Here is a 14,484-nt window from a genome sequence, read left to right on the forward strand (position 1 = left end):
ATATGAGACCAGAAGTGTGCACGTGCGTACATGCCAGAAGTGGGTGCTGTAACGGAACGCGACTCCAACTGCACAACGACCCAACCCCAACCAGGCACAACCACAGCCAATCCAGGGGAATACAGGGATACAGATAATAATTATAGCATTACCAAATTATAGTATAACGAACGTTGCAGTCCAAGAGAAATCTGAAGAAGATCGAAAGGAACTCGCCAACTACTACCTCGAGCCCGGAACATTTGCATCTCCGGAACTAACTCAGGTCCACGTGCTCATGCACGAGGTCACAGGAAACGTGCATAAGACAGTTGGACAAAGCAGCAAGTACTATGGCTGTACTAAAGAAATAAAGACGTCATATGTAGAACCAGCAGCAGAATGATCCGCACACAGCACGTACCGTAGCATACAGCTCGCAAGCATCAGCATGACTCATGAGTCAGCCACACAGCTAAGCATGCACACGCTAACTCTTGATGCAAGACACAAAGGCCAAGGGAACAAGCACCAATGCAATACAACAGAAACATGTAAGCACACCAACATGGTGAAGATAGCTGACCCAATGCTAAATAAATAACATTGTCACAGCAGCTGTAGGGACACTTAACCTCCACTACACCGTTGCCACAGCAAGCACAAGACACAACACCATCTGGGCTGGCACCAAGGTAAGGATAGTCGCTACGGACCACAAGACCACTGTCACAAAGCTGAAATGCCTTATGCTTCTTGATCACATGTACCTTGTAGGCATCCCTGGCAATTTGCTCATGTTCACATCCCCACGTTGTTGCTTTGGATGTAAACTTCATACTCTGTGGGTAGCAAATTGCCTTCACCAGTGATACAGAAGGTTGATGGGCGTCACTGTGGGAAGCGGCTTTAAACTTTGAGGCAGTGATGCGACCCGCACGGCACATAAACCACAAGTCTGACTTTGCTTGCTCGCGCGTTGCTCGTTTCATTGCCATGCACTCATCTGGTGTCACAGAAATTGTCGAGAACACTGCATCACATCGGTCAAGCAAGTCAGTGTAATTGGCTGAGACCATCGACTCCTCATACAAGTTGGACAGTGGTGCAGGAATATCAGATGGTAGCTTTGAAACATATGCATCTGCGTAAGTTGGCACGATGGACAGCAGGGCTGGCATTGCCACCTCGGACAATTTGCTGTAAAATCCATCCAGTTCTGACGTTGTTGGTGCACTGGCCAAAATAACAGGAGATGTTGGGCTGGGTAAAGCAGCAGACGACTTGGATGTCTTTGACTTCTTGCTGGGGGAGGTGAAATCCATATAAGCTATTCTCTTGTAGTCAACTGACTTTATGGACGGTGGCAACCACACACATCCCTTTGATGTGCAGGCGTTGTCAGACACAAATTTAGTGTGCGATTCCAAGGCAAACAATAAAGCAGCGATGTGGGCGCATGCTTCACTCAGCCCCGCTTTGCAGGTGCAGTGGGCGCAAATAATAGTGCCATTGTGTTCTGCAGCTATCCACGGTGTGAGAGGGTCGCTGCTGACTGACTGGGAGTGTCTCACCTTTGCTTTCACAACTCTCTTTTCATGATCCGATGTCGCCTCGTACGCACTCACATCTCCCAGTCACCCTGCCACCTATTCCACTAGAGGAAGCAAGTCTGACAAATGATCGCCTTGATGGCCACTGATGCAGTACGGGTCTTTCGCTCCCTTCGCGATCAAATTTAGCTTCTCGTCGTACCTTTTCTTTGCAGCCTCATCCAACTTCTTGTACTCTGATGAAAACTCCACTACCTCGCTTTGCTCGCCATCCATTACTAACTGCTGCCTTCTTCTTCTCGTCTTGAATCTCTTCCGCCCAAACTCAGTGGTTTGACCGTTTGTACTTTCAAACTCAAAACTCTCAGCTGCTCTCTTTTGCCACTCAGTGACTCTGCAGCCCCCTTGGCCGCGCGATCCGTGACGTTATTGGATATGGTCTATACACCGGCAGATAGTAGAACACCTCTTCTAGCGCTGAGGACATGTCCCCCATCTTCCTTTTGGGGTTTTCTTGAAATAAACTTTTTTGAATTTTTCCGCTCGACCATGCTGAAATACGGCCAAAGTCATACCTGCACAGGAAAGCTCGCCCATCCGCGACGTCTCTTCAGCAATTTCTACTCCAACACTACTCCCAAGGCCGCAGAACAAAGTGTATTGTTGGCTCTGACAAGGAAAAGCAGCGGTGATCACTTGTCACTCCAAACGACAAGCTTCTCCTTGCGCCACCAATAATTTTTTGTGCGACTGTTGATGCAAAAGTGACTGAAGGAATGAGCGCAATTCTTGAATTTTACCACAAGAGGCACGGTGAAATCACGTGCCTTGTGACGCAAGAATGCCAAGTCGCGTGGATCACGGCTCACGAGATTTCAGAGTCACCTTCGTCAAGTGCGCTTGTTACTCGCCTTGAACGCCCGTTGGTCTGGAAGTAATCACACTTGTGTTGTTACTGCACTCAAGAACACGCAGACCGTGTTGTAGGCCTACAAACCGGGACTTTCCCTGACCATACCTATACATACTTCAAAGAAGTATATAAGGGGCCGTCCGGGGTTACCGATTGTTTTTACAAAACGAAAGGTTTTAGTATTTTTCAGCCCCCACCCACCCACCCACCTTTTCTGCAGGTAAAACGAATTTCAATAAAATATTGATGTCAATTTTCGACACCCAGAAGTGACTGGGCATTCTCCATCAGCATTCAATAATTATTTTCAAAACGAAACTCCATCAAACCCACCCACCCACAAACGAAAACATTTCGTTTTGAAAATATTATTGGTAACCTTGGACGGCCCCTAAATAGAGAAAGAGTGATGGGGAAGCTGTGTTTAGGCATTTGTTCTGCCTGATCGACTTTTCGATCGGCTAAGACAATGTCCAAATTCGGCCATTTTATGAGCCCTAAAGTCAGAATTTGGCTCAAAGCGGTACTTGAACTCTTGAAGTCACCTCATACAGTATACTGTACGTACTAATCGAATACCACTACTCACCTACGCAAGTGTAGTTGTACAGATAACCGGTACACAAATCGCATTTGTCCAGGTCGGAAATGATGCTACGGTTTTGCGGGCAAATGGTCTCATTCAAACCTATGTGAAAGAAGACAAAACCATCAGTTATTATCTCGTCCGGACTATTTGGGTGAAGCTTAATTCTCTGTTCTTTCTCGTGCTAGTTATGTGAGGCAGTTGAATGTTCTAGAAGCTGTCCGTTTCCATATAAGCCTGTTCTTTTAAACAGAAAGCCAGTTGTTGATCTGAAGTTGTTTTCGTAGGTCTGCAGATCACTCATCAACATCATATCACTTGGAATAACCAATAATATGTTTTACATGTTCATGATGTATATCAGGTGGCAACCACACTAGGTACAGGTACAAAATCCGGAACAAACGGCGTTACAATAGAAATCGACTTGGCAACGAGAAAGAAAAGCAACAAGCAACCAGCGCATCCCTTTTGAAAGCCACTTTTGTTGTTTTCGCGTTCCATCTCCTGTTCACGGCTAGCTGGTCGTCGTTCTGTTTGTTTTTGAATGATTTGCCGTTCTTGGCCTTTGTACAATTGTTCGCCTTTGTGATCAAATACAGTACTGAGAGCAGTTTCTTGTGAAACTCCTCCGAATTCATTCCGCTCAGTGACTTTGATCTTATGACGAATAATATGGGTGTCATCTGCTTATGAACCGAATGAACCGTGGTTTTTACTGACGATGACACGTGCTGGTGTGTGTGTGAATGCTCAGCCGGGCCAGCACAGCAAAGTGATCACTTATGCTAAGTGTATTGCTTCACAGGTACCATCCAATGGGGAGGATGAGAGGAACAAATCTAGCATCGTGGATGATGTTGCCGTGACTCGTGTTGGAGATGTAACATAATTAAGTACACAACTCTGTATGCTCGTGTGGCGACCACCCCTGCCCGTACGTACACTTAAGTAGTCATTAACCCCTAGGCCCTGCCCACCCAATTCTTCCTCACTCTTTCTCCTTTCCTACACTATTATCTCTTATTGGCCACTGGCTATCGTGAGAATAAAGATTTGAAACACACAGCATTTGTACGTGTGTTGTTTCGTCTTAGATGTTAGTGAAGTGTTCCGAAAAACTGACAAGTAGAGGCTGCCAAAGGCCTTAAATGCAGCAGCTATGCGGTTAGACACATCGGTGTGGCAACGTCCGTCTGGTGTTACCACTGAGCCGAGATATGTGAACTGGCTGACACACACACACACACACACACACACACACACACACACACACACACACCTTTGACCTTTGACGCCCATCGCCGGAGGCGATGATAGCAATGCTACGGCAGATGCCATAGCAACTTGTGCTGGGATTGCACCATTCAACAGCTTGCAAGGCTGAGGAATTGACCGTCACTATTCAGCCTGGTCTACACCATACAGCTATTTGAAGTGACTTTTTCTGGCCAGTGAATCCCTATTTTTGGTCTTTTTCATTTTTTTCCCGCACACACATCACACCACATACTCCGGCATGCACTGGCTGCACACATACACACACACACATACATACATACACATACCCACACAGATACGCAGGAATGAACTCAGATGGAGAGCCAAGGTTTAATTTATCTTGGTTGCGCTCACCTTCCCCTCCTTATGTTATTTCTATAACTAAGAAACTTCGAAGTTGGAAGGCTGTTGAGTTGGAAGGCTGTTGGAGTGCGCATCCAAGATGTGCTAGAGCTGTTACCCAGTTAGTTGTAGAACGTCAGTACCGTCGGTCAGTGTCGTGCAATGTTATCGCATGAGCTGATTGTTTAGTAACCGGTGGTGTTAGTGTACAGTATAGCATAACTTGTAGTTCCTTGGTCTTTCTCTTTTGTATAGACATATACATACACATACACACATACACACACACATACACACACACACACACACACACACACACACACACACACACACCATTGGACCATTGGACGCCCATCGCCGAAGGCGATGATAGCGATGCTATAGCAGAAGCCATAGCAGCTTGTGCTGGGATTGCACCATTCAACAACTTGCAAGGCTGAAGAATTGACCGCCACTATTCAGCCTGGTCTACACCACACAGCTATGAAGTGGCTTTTTCTGGCCAGTGAATCCCTACTTTTTGGTCTTTTGGTCTTGGTCACACACACACACACACACACACACACACACACACACACACACACACACACACACACACACACACACACACACACACACACACACACACACACACACACACACACACACACACACACACACACACACACACACACACACACACACACACACACACACACACACACACACACACACACACACACACACACACACACACACACACACACACACACACACATAATAGAATGCTCTTACAGCGTGTAGAATTCCAGCTGAAGCCATCTTCGCAGGTACACGGTACATTGACCATAGGAGAGTCAGTAGTGGGAAGTGGGCATACAGCTGGAAAGGAAAACACAGAGACAAAGGCGGGGATGCGTGGAAGATCAGGTATGAGACATGGGGTATACAGCTGAAAGGAGGACAAACTTGATAGCTGAAAGTTTGACCAGAAAAGTCAGGACAATATCTACCATATGAGCCTAGTCATGCTTGTGCTTGCTGGACGCAGTCAGATATACAGGTTTTGAAAGTATCCTTACCTAGTATGCACGTGTGTTTGCATAACCATCCCTCATATACATTGAGTTAGATCGGTAAAGGTCTTTAACCTCTTTAGCGCGAAATCGTTCTAGGGCCACGATTGGTTGTATGCACAATCATGTGTTTGCATAACCATCCCTCATATACATTGAATTAGACCGGTAAATGGGTTTAAAGATAACAAACTTACGTGTCTGTCCCAGTATGATGTCAGTGTTGACAGTGAGGCGGAGAGGTGGTGTAATGTATTTAGTTTTCGCCGTCGGTCCAGAGCCTGTGGTGACCTGGAAGACGACCTCGTAAACACCATACGTCAGAAAAGTAAGGGAGCTGGCATTCATGGAGATGGCTGTATATGTTGGCCGAGTACAAGTATCAGGAGGACTTGAACCATAGCAATCAGCATTGAAGATGCGATAATGAGCAGTAGGGGTAGGTGTGCCAGCAACCTTCCAGGTGGTTTGAGCAGTAAGAGGGCGAGTTGGAGAAGCAGCACTGCTTGCCACCATACCCTGCATCATGTAATTGCGCGAGTCCTTCATCATTGCGAGCAAGTTGTTCTGGGTCACCTCAGATTCATCTACAGAGGAGGGACAGGTTCGTATACACATGCACATACACATTATGTCTCCGTGATCTCCTTGATTTTTCCAAGTCGTTGCATGAAAGAATGCTTGCATCATTTGTCACTCCCGAGTCTGCACTTAGCATGCACACTCAGGATTCACATTAGTGCGTAGAAAAGCCAGGGTGCTGAACGGCCTCAAAAATGCTAAATGGACCAATCAGCAGTCAGCATTTCGTCGCATTTTCACTGGAAGAAGTTGATGTTTGAAGGAGCACGCATCACTACAGCAAGGTACCACGAAGCTGAGACTTGAGGGCTGAAGTGCATGCTTTTGAAATTTAACCAACAACTCCCTTGCACGGACACACAGGTACACGTTCACTGCCGACTCACCCTTTATGTAGACATTGAGAGGTGTTGTAGTGCCCACTGCAAACACAGCAACTATGACCTGTGTGGTAGCAAGGCCTGCTGGAATAGCGCTAGGATGATAAGTGGATGACAGCATCTGGTTGTACAGAGTGACAACTTCAGGAGTGTTGTTAGCAGCGATCATTGTAATCACCAGGTCGTATGAGGTTTGGTTATGAACATCGGTAAGAGCGATCAGCAAACTACCCAGCGCAGCGCCTGTTTAAACATAATTACACACATGTTGACACTGGGAAACTGAAACAATAGGATTTGCATGCAGAATGTCAAGTTCAGCGGAGAAGTGCCTTGGCATTATACATCTTTCTAGTACCCAGTAGCTCTACAGTTGTTACATGTGAATGGATTGGGTATGTTGCTTCGAAAAGCGTGTGTGTGTGTGTGCGTGTGTGTGTATGTGCGTGTCTGTGCAAATGTGCGTGAGTGGATGTGTGTGTGCAAATGTGCGTGTGCGTGTGTGTGTGTGTGCAAATGTGCATGTGTGTTTGTGCGAGTGCGTATGCAAATGCGTATGCAAATGTGCGAATGTGTGTGTGCAAATGTGCGAGTGCATGTGTGCAAATGTGCATGTTTTTTTCTTCTTTTTTTTCTACAAAATCCACATATCTCCAGACACTGGGGTGAATGATGGAGTGTGGCGGTGGGGCCCATTAAGCTCCGCCGACCAGAGGTCTCGGCTTCATAGCTCCATGGACGCACCAATGTGTGTGTGTGTGTGTGCAAATGTGCATGTGCGTGTGCAAATGTGCGAGTGTATGTGTGCAAATGTGCGAGTTTGTGAGTTTGCCGACAACATCTCTGTGACTAATGGGCTGCGTTAAGGATGTACCCTAGCACCAACCCTCTTCAACCTGTATTTCAGTGTGGTGGTTGCGGACTGGCGCGCACGTTGTCCAGACGCTGGAGTTGACCTGCTGTTCAGAAACGGTCGCAAGCTGGTTGGGGACCGCATGGCCAAGTCCCGGTTATCCACGACGAGGGTGACTGAGTCCCAGTTCGCCGATGATGCAGCGTTGTATGCAACCACCAGAGAGATTTGAGTGCATGACGTTCGAATTCATCTTCTGTGCACAGCGATGGGGACTGACCGTCAGCATTAGAAAGAAGAAGGGCATGGCGGTGGCTCAACCTACATCAATTGATCCCGTTCAACTCGGTGGTGACAGCATGATTGATATGGTGGGCGGGTTCCGGTACCTTGGCAGCGTGCTCTCTGCAAGACAGTAGCCATGACTCTACGGGTAGGTCGGACATAATCAGGTCCAGTGTGTTGCGGTCACGCGTTGGTTGGTCGACTAGCTGCTCAAGACTGTGCATGTAGCACATGTCCTCTGCATGCTCGCCGGCTCTAGTTGTTCTGCTACTGTGGAGCCACTCTCGGTTATGTACATTGAAGTCTCCAGCAACTATCACAGCAGAGTTGCGGCAGGCTGTGGAGGTGAGGCCCCTGCAGATCACGTCAAAGATGCTGGTGTCTGTGTCTGAGCAAGTTCCAGGACGGTATGCAGCATATATAGCCACAGGCCGGCCAGTTGACAGTTTGACGTTTAGCCATACTAGCTCCTGGCCGAAGACATCAATGGTATCCAGTTCGTTCATGGCTAGCGTGGCCTTCACCCAAACTGCCACCCCGCCACCATGGCGGTTTCGGTCGCGTCTCAGAGGCTGGTAGTAGCCAGGGAGTGTCAACTCTGCTTGAGTCACAGCATCTGACAGCTTAGACTCTGTTACTATGGCAACATCCGGGAATTCAGCATGGAGCACATGGCGGAATTCATCTAACTTACTCATTAGCCCAAAGGCATTTGTTAAGAACAGTTTCAGGGTTTTGTTGGTCATTACCGGCTTAGGGGTGCAAACGCATTGCCAACTGAGACAGTACTTGGCTGCTTGGTCTGCAGGTGGTGAATCTCGCTGGTGGGAGCGAGCTTTCATCCCTGGAGTCCGACTCGAGGTACCTGCATCGGCAGAGCTTCCATCCTCACTGTCCCTTTCATCTGCACTGCTTGCGTTGCCAGTGGTGTTTGCCTGTTGTGCGGAAGATTCTGCGGTGGTGCTGCTGCTGCTGCTGCAGTTGTCGCTGCTGCTGCTGTTGCTGCTGCTGTTGTCGCTGCTGCTGCTGTTGTCACTGCTGCTGTTGCTGCTGCTGCTGTTGTCGTTGCTGCTGCTGCTGCTGCTGCTTTTGCTGTTGCTGCTGCGGTTTCCGCTAGAGTTTTTGGAGAAGCACCAAGGTCGGCAGTACAAAGGCCTAGGCCAGAAGTTGGGGGCGGTCACAATAGGCATGGAGGTGGCATCTACAGTGACTCTGGCTGATACTCGTCCACTCTCTCTCCTACATGTACACTTCAGGTATGCACGGGAATGGAAGAGCCTGACATTGCCTGTTTGCTTCTGTCCATGATGAACTGTTTCAGGCGTCCTCTGTGCAATCTGGGGAGATGTTGCCCACATAGGCAACAGCGCGCTTGGTCTTGGGTGGTCCTGCAGAGACCAACTTCCAAGAGTCGTCCGTGATGGTGCTGAACACAGGCTTGGAGTTCTTGACTGGCAGCCGTTCAGTACCCTCTGCGTCAGAGTACATGACATTAGGGAGGTTCCGGAGTACGATTTTTCGTGCCAAAATCCGTGGAGGCGCTACGGATATCTTATACTTTGTTTTCGAGCAGTGAAAAGTTCCGGGGTACGGAACTTATGTGTTTGCCGTCATTGCCTAGGTTACGATCGCAAGCACGTCACATTCCTGCGCTATGCCTTTTTATTTAGAAAATTTGTACCGAAATCAAAACTTCCCGCGGAAAATCGATGTTTCGCGTACTAAATTTGTACGCGAAAAATCTTTCTGCACCCGATGACGCAAAATCTCCATACGAAACATGGTTCGTATGAAAGCCTGTCCACACGGATTCTCCGTGCCGAAAAATCGTATGGAGCACACCTGGAAAAAATCCGTAGCGGCCATACGGATTTTGGCACGGAAAATCGTACCCCGGAACCTCCCTATTGTACTCCGTTTCCGTGTCCACTGAGGGCACCGTCTTGCCTGCGTGCCAGGGTGTGGCAGCGCTACGGGTACGGGGTTCAGTGTGCCTTCCCTCGTGATCTGCCTGCTGCTTTGGCATTTTTCACTACTAGTATTTGTGCGCGGCTTAGACTTTCCAGTTAGCGTACGGGTACTATTCGTACTACTAGCTGCACTCTCCTTGACCTCCTCGCCTTTTTGTTGCTGTTGGTCGACATGGGCAATGGTGGACTGCCTCAAGGAGCTGAGTTCGCCTCGTAAATCTGAAACGTGTGCACATAGCTCATCCACACACCGTTTCACGCGCTCCTCTCTATCTCTACACTCACTAACATACGACGACAATTGCTGGATCAAGCTGATGACATTGGCTTCGATGCCTGGGAGACTGCACAGAAGTCTCAGGGGTTCACCTGCCAGCTCGTCCATGGCGGAGAGTAGGTCAGGGAGTGACAGCTACTCAAAATATCACCTACTCTACACTAAGCTACGATTCTACACTACCACTCCTAAGGGCTCCGCTCCGGCCTGATGCCGGGTGGGCTGCGAAATAACGACGAAAACCTACGGAGCTCAAAAAACTCAAGCCTGCCTAATCCCCGTGGACATGCAATACCGAACCCTTGCCACTAGCCGAGAAGTTCAGCTTCACTCCTATAGCGGCAAGCCAGGTGTGTAGGGGGATGAAACAGCTCTCCATGAGGAAAGCTACCGCTGACCAATAACTTGTCCCTGTTCTGTACATTTCCCCTTCTCCCCCTTCCCTGCCACTTTGTTTTCCTTCTTCAAGTGTTGCTTTTCGTATTGTTGAAGAGCATAAGCATCTTGGCGTTGTTATTGACTTCAAATTGTCGTGCTCACCCCATGTGCAGTATGTCTGCAAGCGCACAAGCTCCATCCTTGGGGCTCTTCGAACCCACTGTAGACATCTTCCTCTTTCTTGAAAAAGCTTGTTTTATCGTTGCTATATATTGCCCTTACTTGACTACTGTGATACTGCTTCGTCTGGCATAACTACTACTGTATTGAACAAGCTAGAAACCCATAACCGCATGCTCCTTAAATCTTATTAAGCAAAGATCGTCGCTTGCCCTCCGCTAGCCTTTACGAAATTGCCAAGATCAGTTCTCTTTCCACTCGACATAGGTACCACCTCTGTGTTCTCATACATAAAATATTACATGTACTAAATAAAATACCCTTGCATATGGAGGCTTATAATTGGTTCTCCGAAACACGGAATACCTGGAACTCATTCCGCCTTCCACGCGCTGCCTCCGCCCTATTCACTAAATCCCTGATCTTTGCTGGCTATGTGTTTTGAGCAACATTACCAACGCAGGCCAAGACCTGCACGTCGATGGATAATTTTGTTGCTAAATCTCTGCTCGATTATAGGTTTCATGTATTTGCATGACATACTGCTGGTTTGTCTCCTGCCTTCTTCGCCTTTTTTGTATTCTTTTATCTGTTTTACTGCTGTGGTTGGCTTTCACCCTTGTCTCCATTTTTACTGGCCGTCATCATGATTTGCCATGAGATAATGATATAAATACAAATACAAATACAAATGTGTGTACGTTTGTGAATGCGTGTTATTATTATACGCATTTCCGCGGCAGCGTCAACCAAGCAGTTATGCTTGATCCACACGTTCGCTTAAGCTGGACATTGAAACAGAGCAGATGTAGATGTCTCCTAGAGAATGGGGCTCTACAAACCAATGACCAAAGTTAGTACTTCAGTAACATAGAGTAACATGGAGCGTCATAAAATTGGTGTCGTTGGGGGAACGTCATCTTTATTGTCTCTTCATATAGCATCATGGTCAATGGGTGGCGAGATAATTATAATGTACGAGGCTGAGTTTCCAGAAAGTTATTAAAAGATTCAAATAGTAATAATTATTATAGAATGGTTGTTATGAGTTTATAAGGGTGCTATGGCTGTTTCTACTCGTCACGGGAGTGTGCACAAACACTCTTCACCAGCGCGTTCCATGCTGGACGATCTGCAGGAATCCGCACAATCCACATTGTAAATGTGTGTACGTTTGTGAATGTGTGTACATTTGGGAATGCGTATTTGTCCATGTGTGTGTGTGTGTGTGTGTGTGTGTGTGTGTGTGTGCATGTGCGTGTGTGTGCACAAGTGAAGAAATACGTGTTTGAAAGAACCGCATCTCACACACATACACGCACACACACGAACGCACACACGCACGCACGCACATACACACACATACACGTACACACATACACATACGCTGTGATAATGATGCCGCAATGAATGCAACTCCCATCTTGCTCCTAGAAAATCACCACCCGGCATCACCACTTGACATCACCACCTGACATCACCAGCAATATACAGCTATGTTGAACATAACTTACAGCTGGCAGATGTGTTTCCAGAATAGCAGTCGTCTTCTAAGCCTATGTCATCGATAGCAATGTCACCATAGAACCCACGTCCACGAATGCCTTCAAATGAAAGCTGAACAAAAGCGTACAGAAAGGTTACAGTTGACATGAGACGTAAACGGTTTTCTCGGATTACGGTCTAGGTATTCAAATCAACTTTAACTCAACTCAATCCTAGCCCTCAAGGTCATTGTGGCCGTGTGCATCCTAATGCTCTTGCATGACGGAAGACCTATATACATTCTTCTCTTTGTCAACCAAAAGGTGTGCCTAGTGTGGAGGAGCATTAAAACCTATTGGGACTGACTAACTCCTACAGATCTATGTTAGAATTTTCCACTGACCAGTCTGAACAGCCTACATGTATATAGCACCTTTTTTGTCATGTGTTGCATACTTGGTAAACAGTTCAAGTAATTATTGTAATAGACGTTCAGGGGCAACAGAAGTCATGAATGTACTACCTCTAGAGTATTACGCTCCCTCATTTCTGTCTGGTTTGTGTCAAAATTATCTGCCCTGGTACAAAGCTCGCTGTGTTTATCACAGCTGGTGCCCTCTGACCTTGATGCTTAGAGTCTGTGTGAAAATGCTTTGTTCTTCATTAGACTTCATTGCTGTTGATTTGGCCTGTAATTCTGAGCTATTTGTTTGGACATTGTGATCGTGTACTGCCTTATGTACATATATATTGGCTGCTCTAGTGCTGCTGCATCGCGCAATGCCCGCTACTTTTTGTAGTTTGAGCACTGTGGCGCTAGAGCGACGAGCTACCTTAATGTCTGTGGTGCCTCCTTTGCACCATGGCTGGTAACTCGGCCTATTTAGCTCGTAGCTGTACTAATTAGGCCTTTATGGCCGAAACAGCTTGCTGTCTACAGCATTGGGTATAATTATACATATTTAAATAGAGAGGTAGGTGAACAAATTTTATATACACACAACAACAAGGTTGTCAGTTTCATAATACTAGAAGCTTTTCACCCATTTTCATCAGTAGTTACATGGGAATGAGCAAAAACGAAAACAGAGCCAGAATTTATACTGGGGGTAGAGAATCAGCAAGAATATTCTTACGCGCCTCAAGTTCACACTACACTACCATAAGAATGTATGGAGCAGTGGAAAAATGCGGAAAACAACACATAAAGGGAATGCAGTACCAGAACAAACACGTGACAAATTTGTCAGTCCGGTTGCAGCTTGAACAGCCGCAGCATCTTGATGTGCTTCTTTTGTCGACACAGGTTTGGCCTCAAACTGCGAATGTACAGCGCCTCCAGTGTGAATCGGTGCGCGCTGTTCCGGGCTGGTGTGATGACACTGAAGCTGCTGTTGCGCTCCTGCGGGATGCATTCAGGTTGCGCTTGAAAATGCTTTGTGATGGCGCTATCACTTGTTGCCACACGTTTGTCAGGCGGCTTCTTGTACAGCTTGCCTGGGATATGCTGCTTGATCCTGTCCGAGAATCGCTGACATGTCTCACCAACGTACGTCCGCTCACAGCGACACGCATACTTATAAATAAAATCACTATTTTCAAGAGTTGGTGAAACATCCTTCGCGATAGACCTGAATGCGGGCCTGGTTGTATAAATTACAATGGGGGATACTGTAGGATAGCAGTTTAAAATTACATCAAGAAACGGCAATTCCCCATTATTCTCCTCTTCCATTGTAAACTGGAGAGCTGGGTGAAGATTATTTAAACGCTCAGAGAATTCCAATGCCAGTTTCCGGTTGTGAAATGCTGCGAATGTGTCATCCACACAACGCCTATAGAATTGGGGCCAATGACTGTCTGTAATTGTGTTCTCAAAATATCCAACAAAAATATTGGCTAGCACGGGGCCCAAGGGTGAACCCATGGCTACTCCGTCCCTCTGTGCGTACATATTGCCATTGAAACTGAACTGCACGTCTGATGTGGCTTTGAAAAGCAGCTTTTTGAAAAGATCTTGGGGTATTTGCGGAGCTGGTATTTCATCATCATGGTATAGCGACTGTATGCAGATATCTATTGTTTCCTTGAGAGGCACGTTTGTAAAGAGGCTGACTACATCGAAAGAGCAAAGGAACAGCGATCCAGAGTTCTCTGCCTGCTGCTGGCCAAATTCCCTTACATCATCCACGAACTCGAAGGTATCCTTAGTTGCGTGAGCGGAATATTTATTCAGGACTGGCTTTAGTAATTCAGATAACCACTTGGCCATTTCGTGTTGGGGAGCATTGATCATGGACAGGATTGGTCGAAGAGGCACGTCTTTCTTATGTATTTTCGGTACGCCATAGAGCACAGGTCAGCACAAGCCAACGGGTCGGATCC

At 47.0% G+C, this 14,484-nt stretch overlaps 1 protein-coding gene across 1 annotated transcript in view; it reads right to left on the minus strand.

The window, feature by feature from the left end:
• Positions 1-4,054: 4,054 nt before the first annotated feature.
• The window catches only part of LOC135827212 (MAM and LDL-receptor class A domain-containing protein 1-like), an 88,992-nt gene continuing 78,562 nt past the window's right edge, over positions 4,055-14,484 (minus strand). The window contains exons 11-15 of the mRNA XM_065339741.1: positions 12,129-12,231; positions 6,678-6,914; positions 5,907-6,296; positions 5,429-5,515; positions 4,055-4,068 (exon numbers count right to left, since the gene is read on the minus strand). Of these exons, the coding sequence (XP_065195813.1) occupies positions 4,055-4,068; positions 5,429-5,515; positions 5,907-6,296; positions 6,678-6,914; positions 12,129-12,231 (831 nt within the window). The remainder of the gene's footprint in view (positions 4,069-5,428; positions 5,516-5,906; positions 6,297-6,677; positions 6,915-12,128; positions 12,232-14,484) is intronic.

The sequence above is a fragment of the Sycon ciliatum genome, chromosome 11 (genome assembly GCF_964019385.1).
Source record: "Sycon ciliatum chromosome 11, ocSycCili1.1, whole genome shotgun sequence".
Taxonomy (NCBI): Eukaryota; Metazoa; Porifera; class Calcarea; order Leucosolenida; family Sycettidae; genus Sycon; species Sycon ciliatum.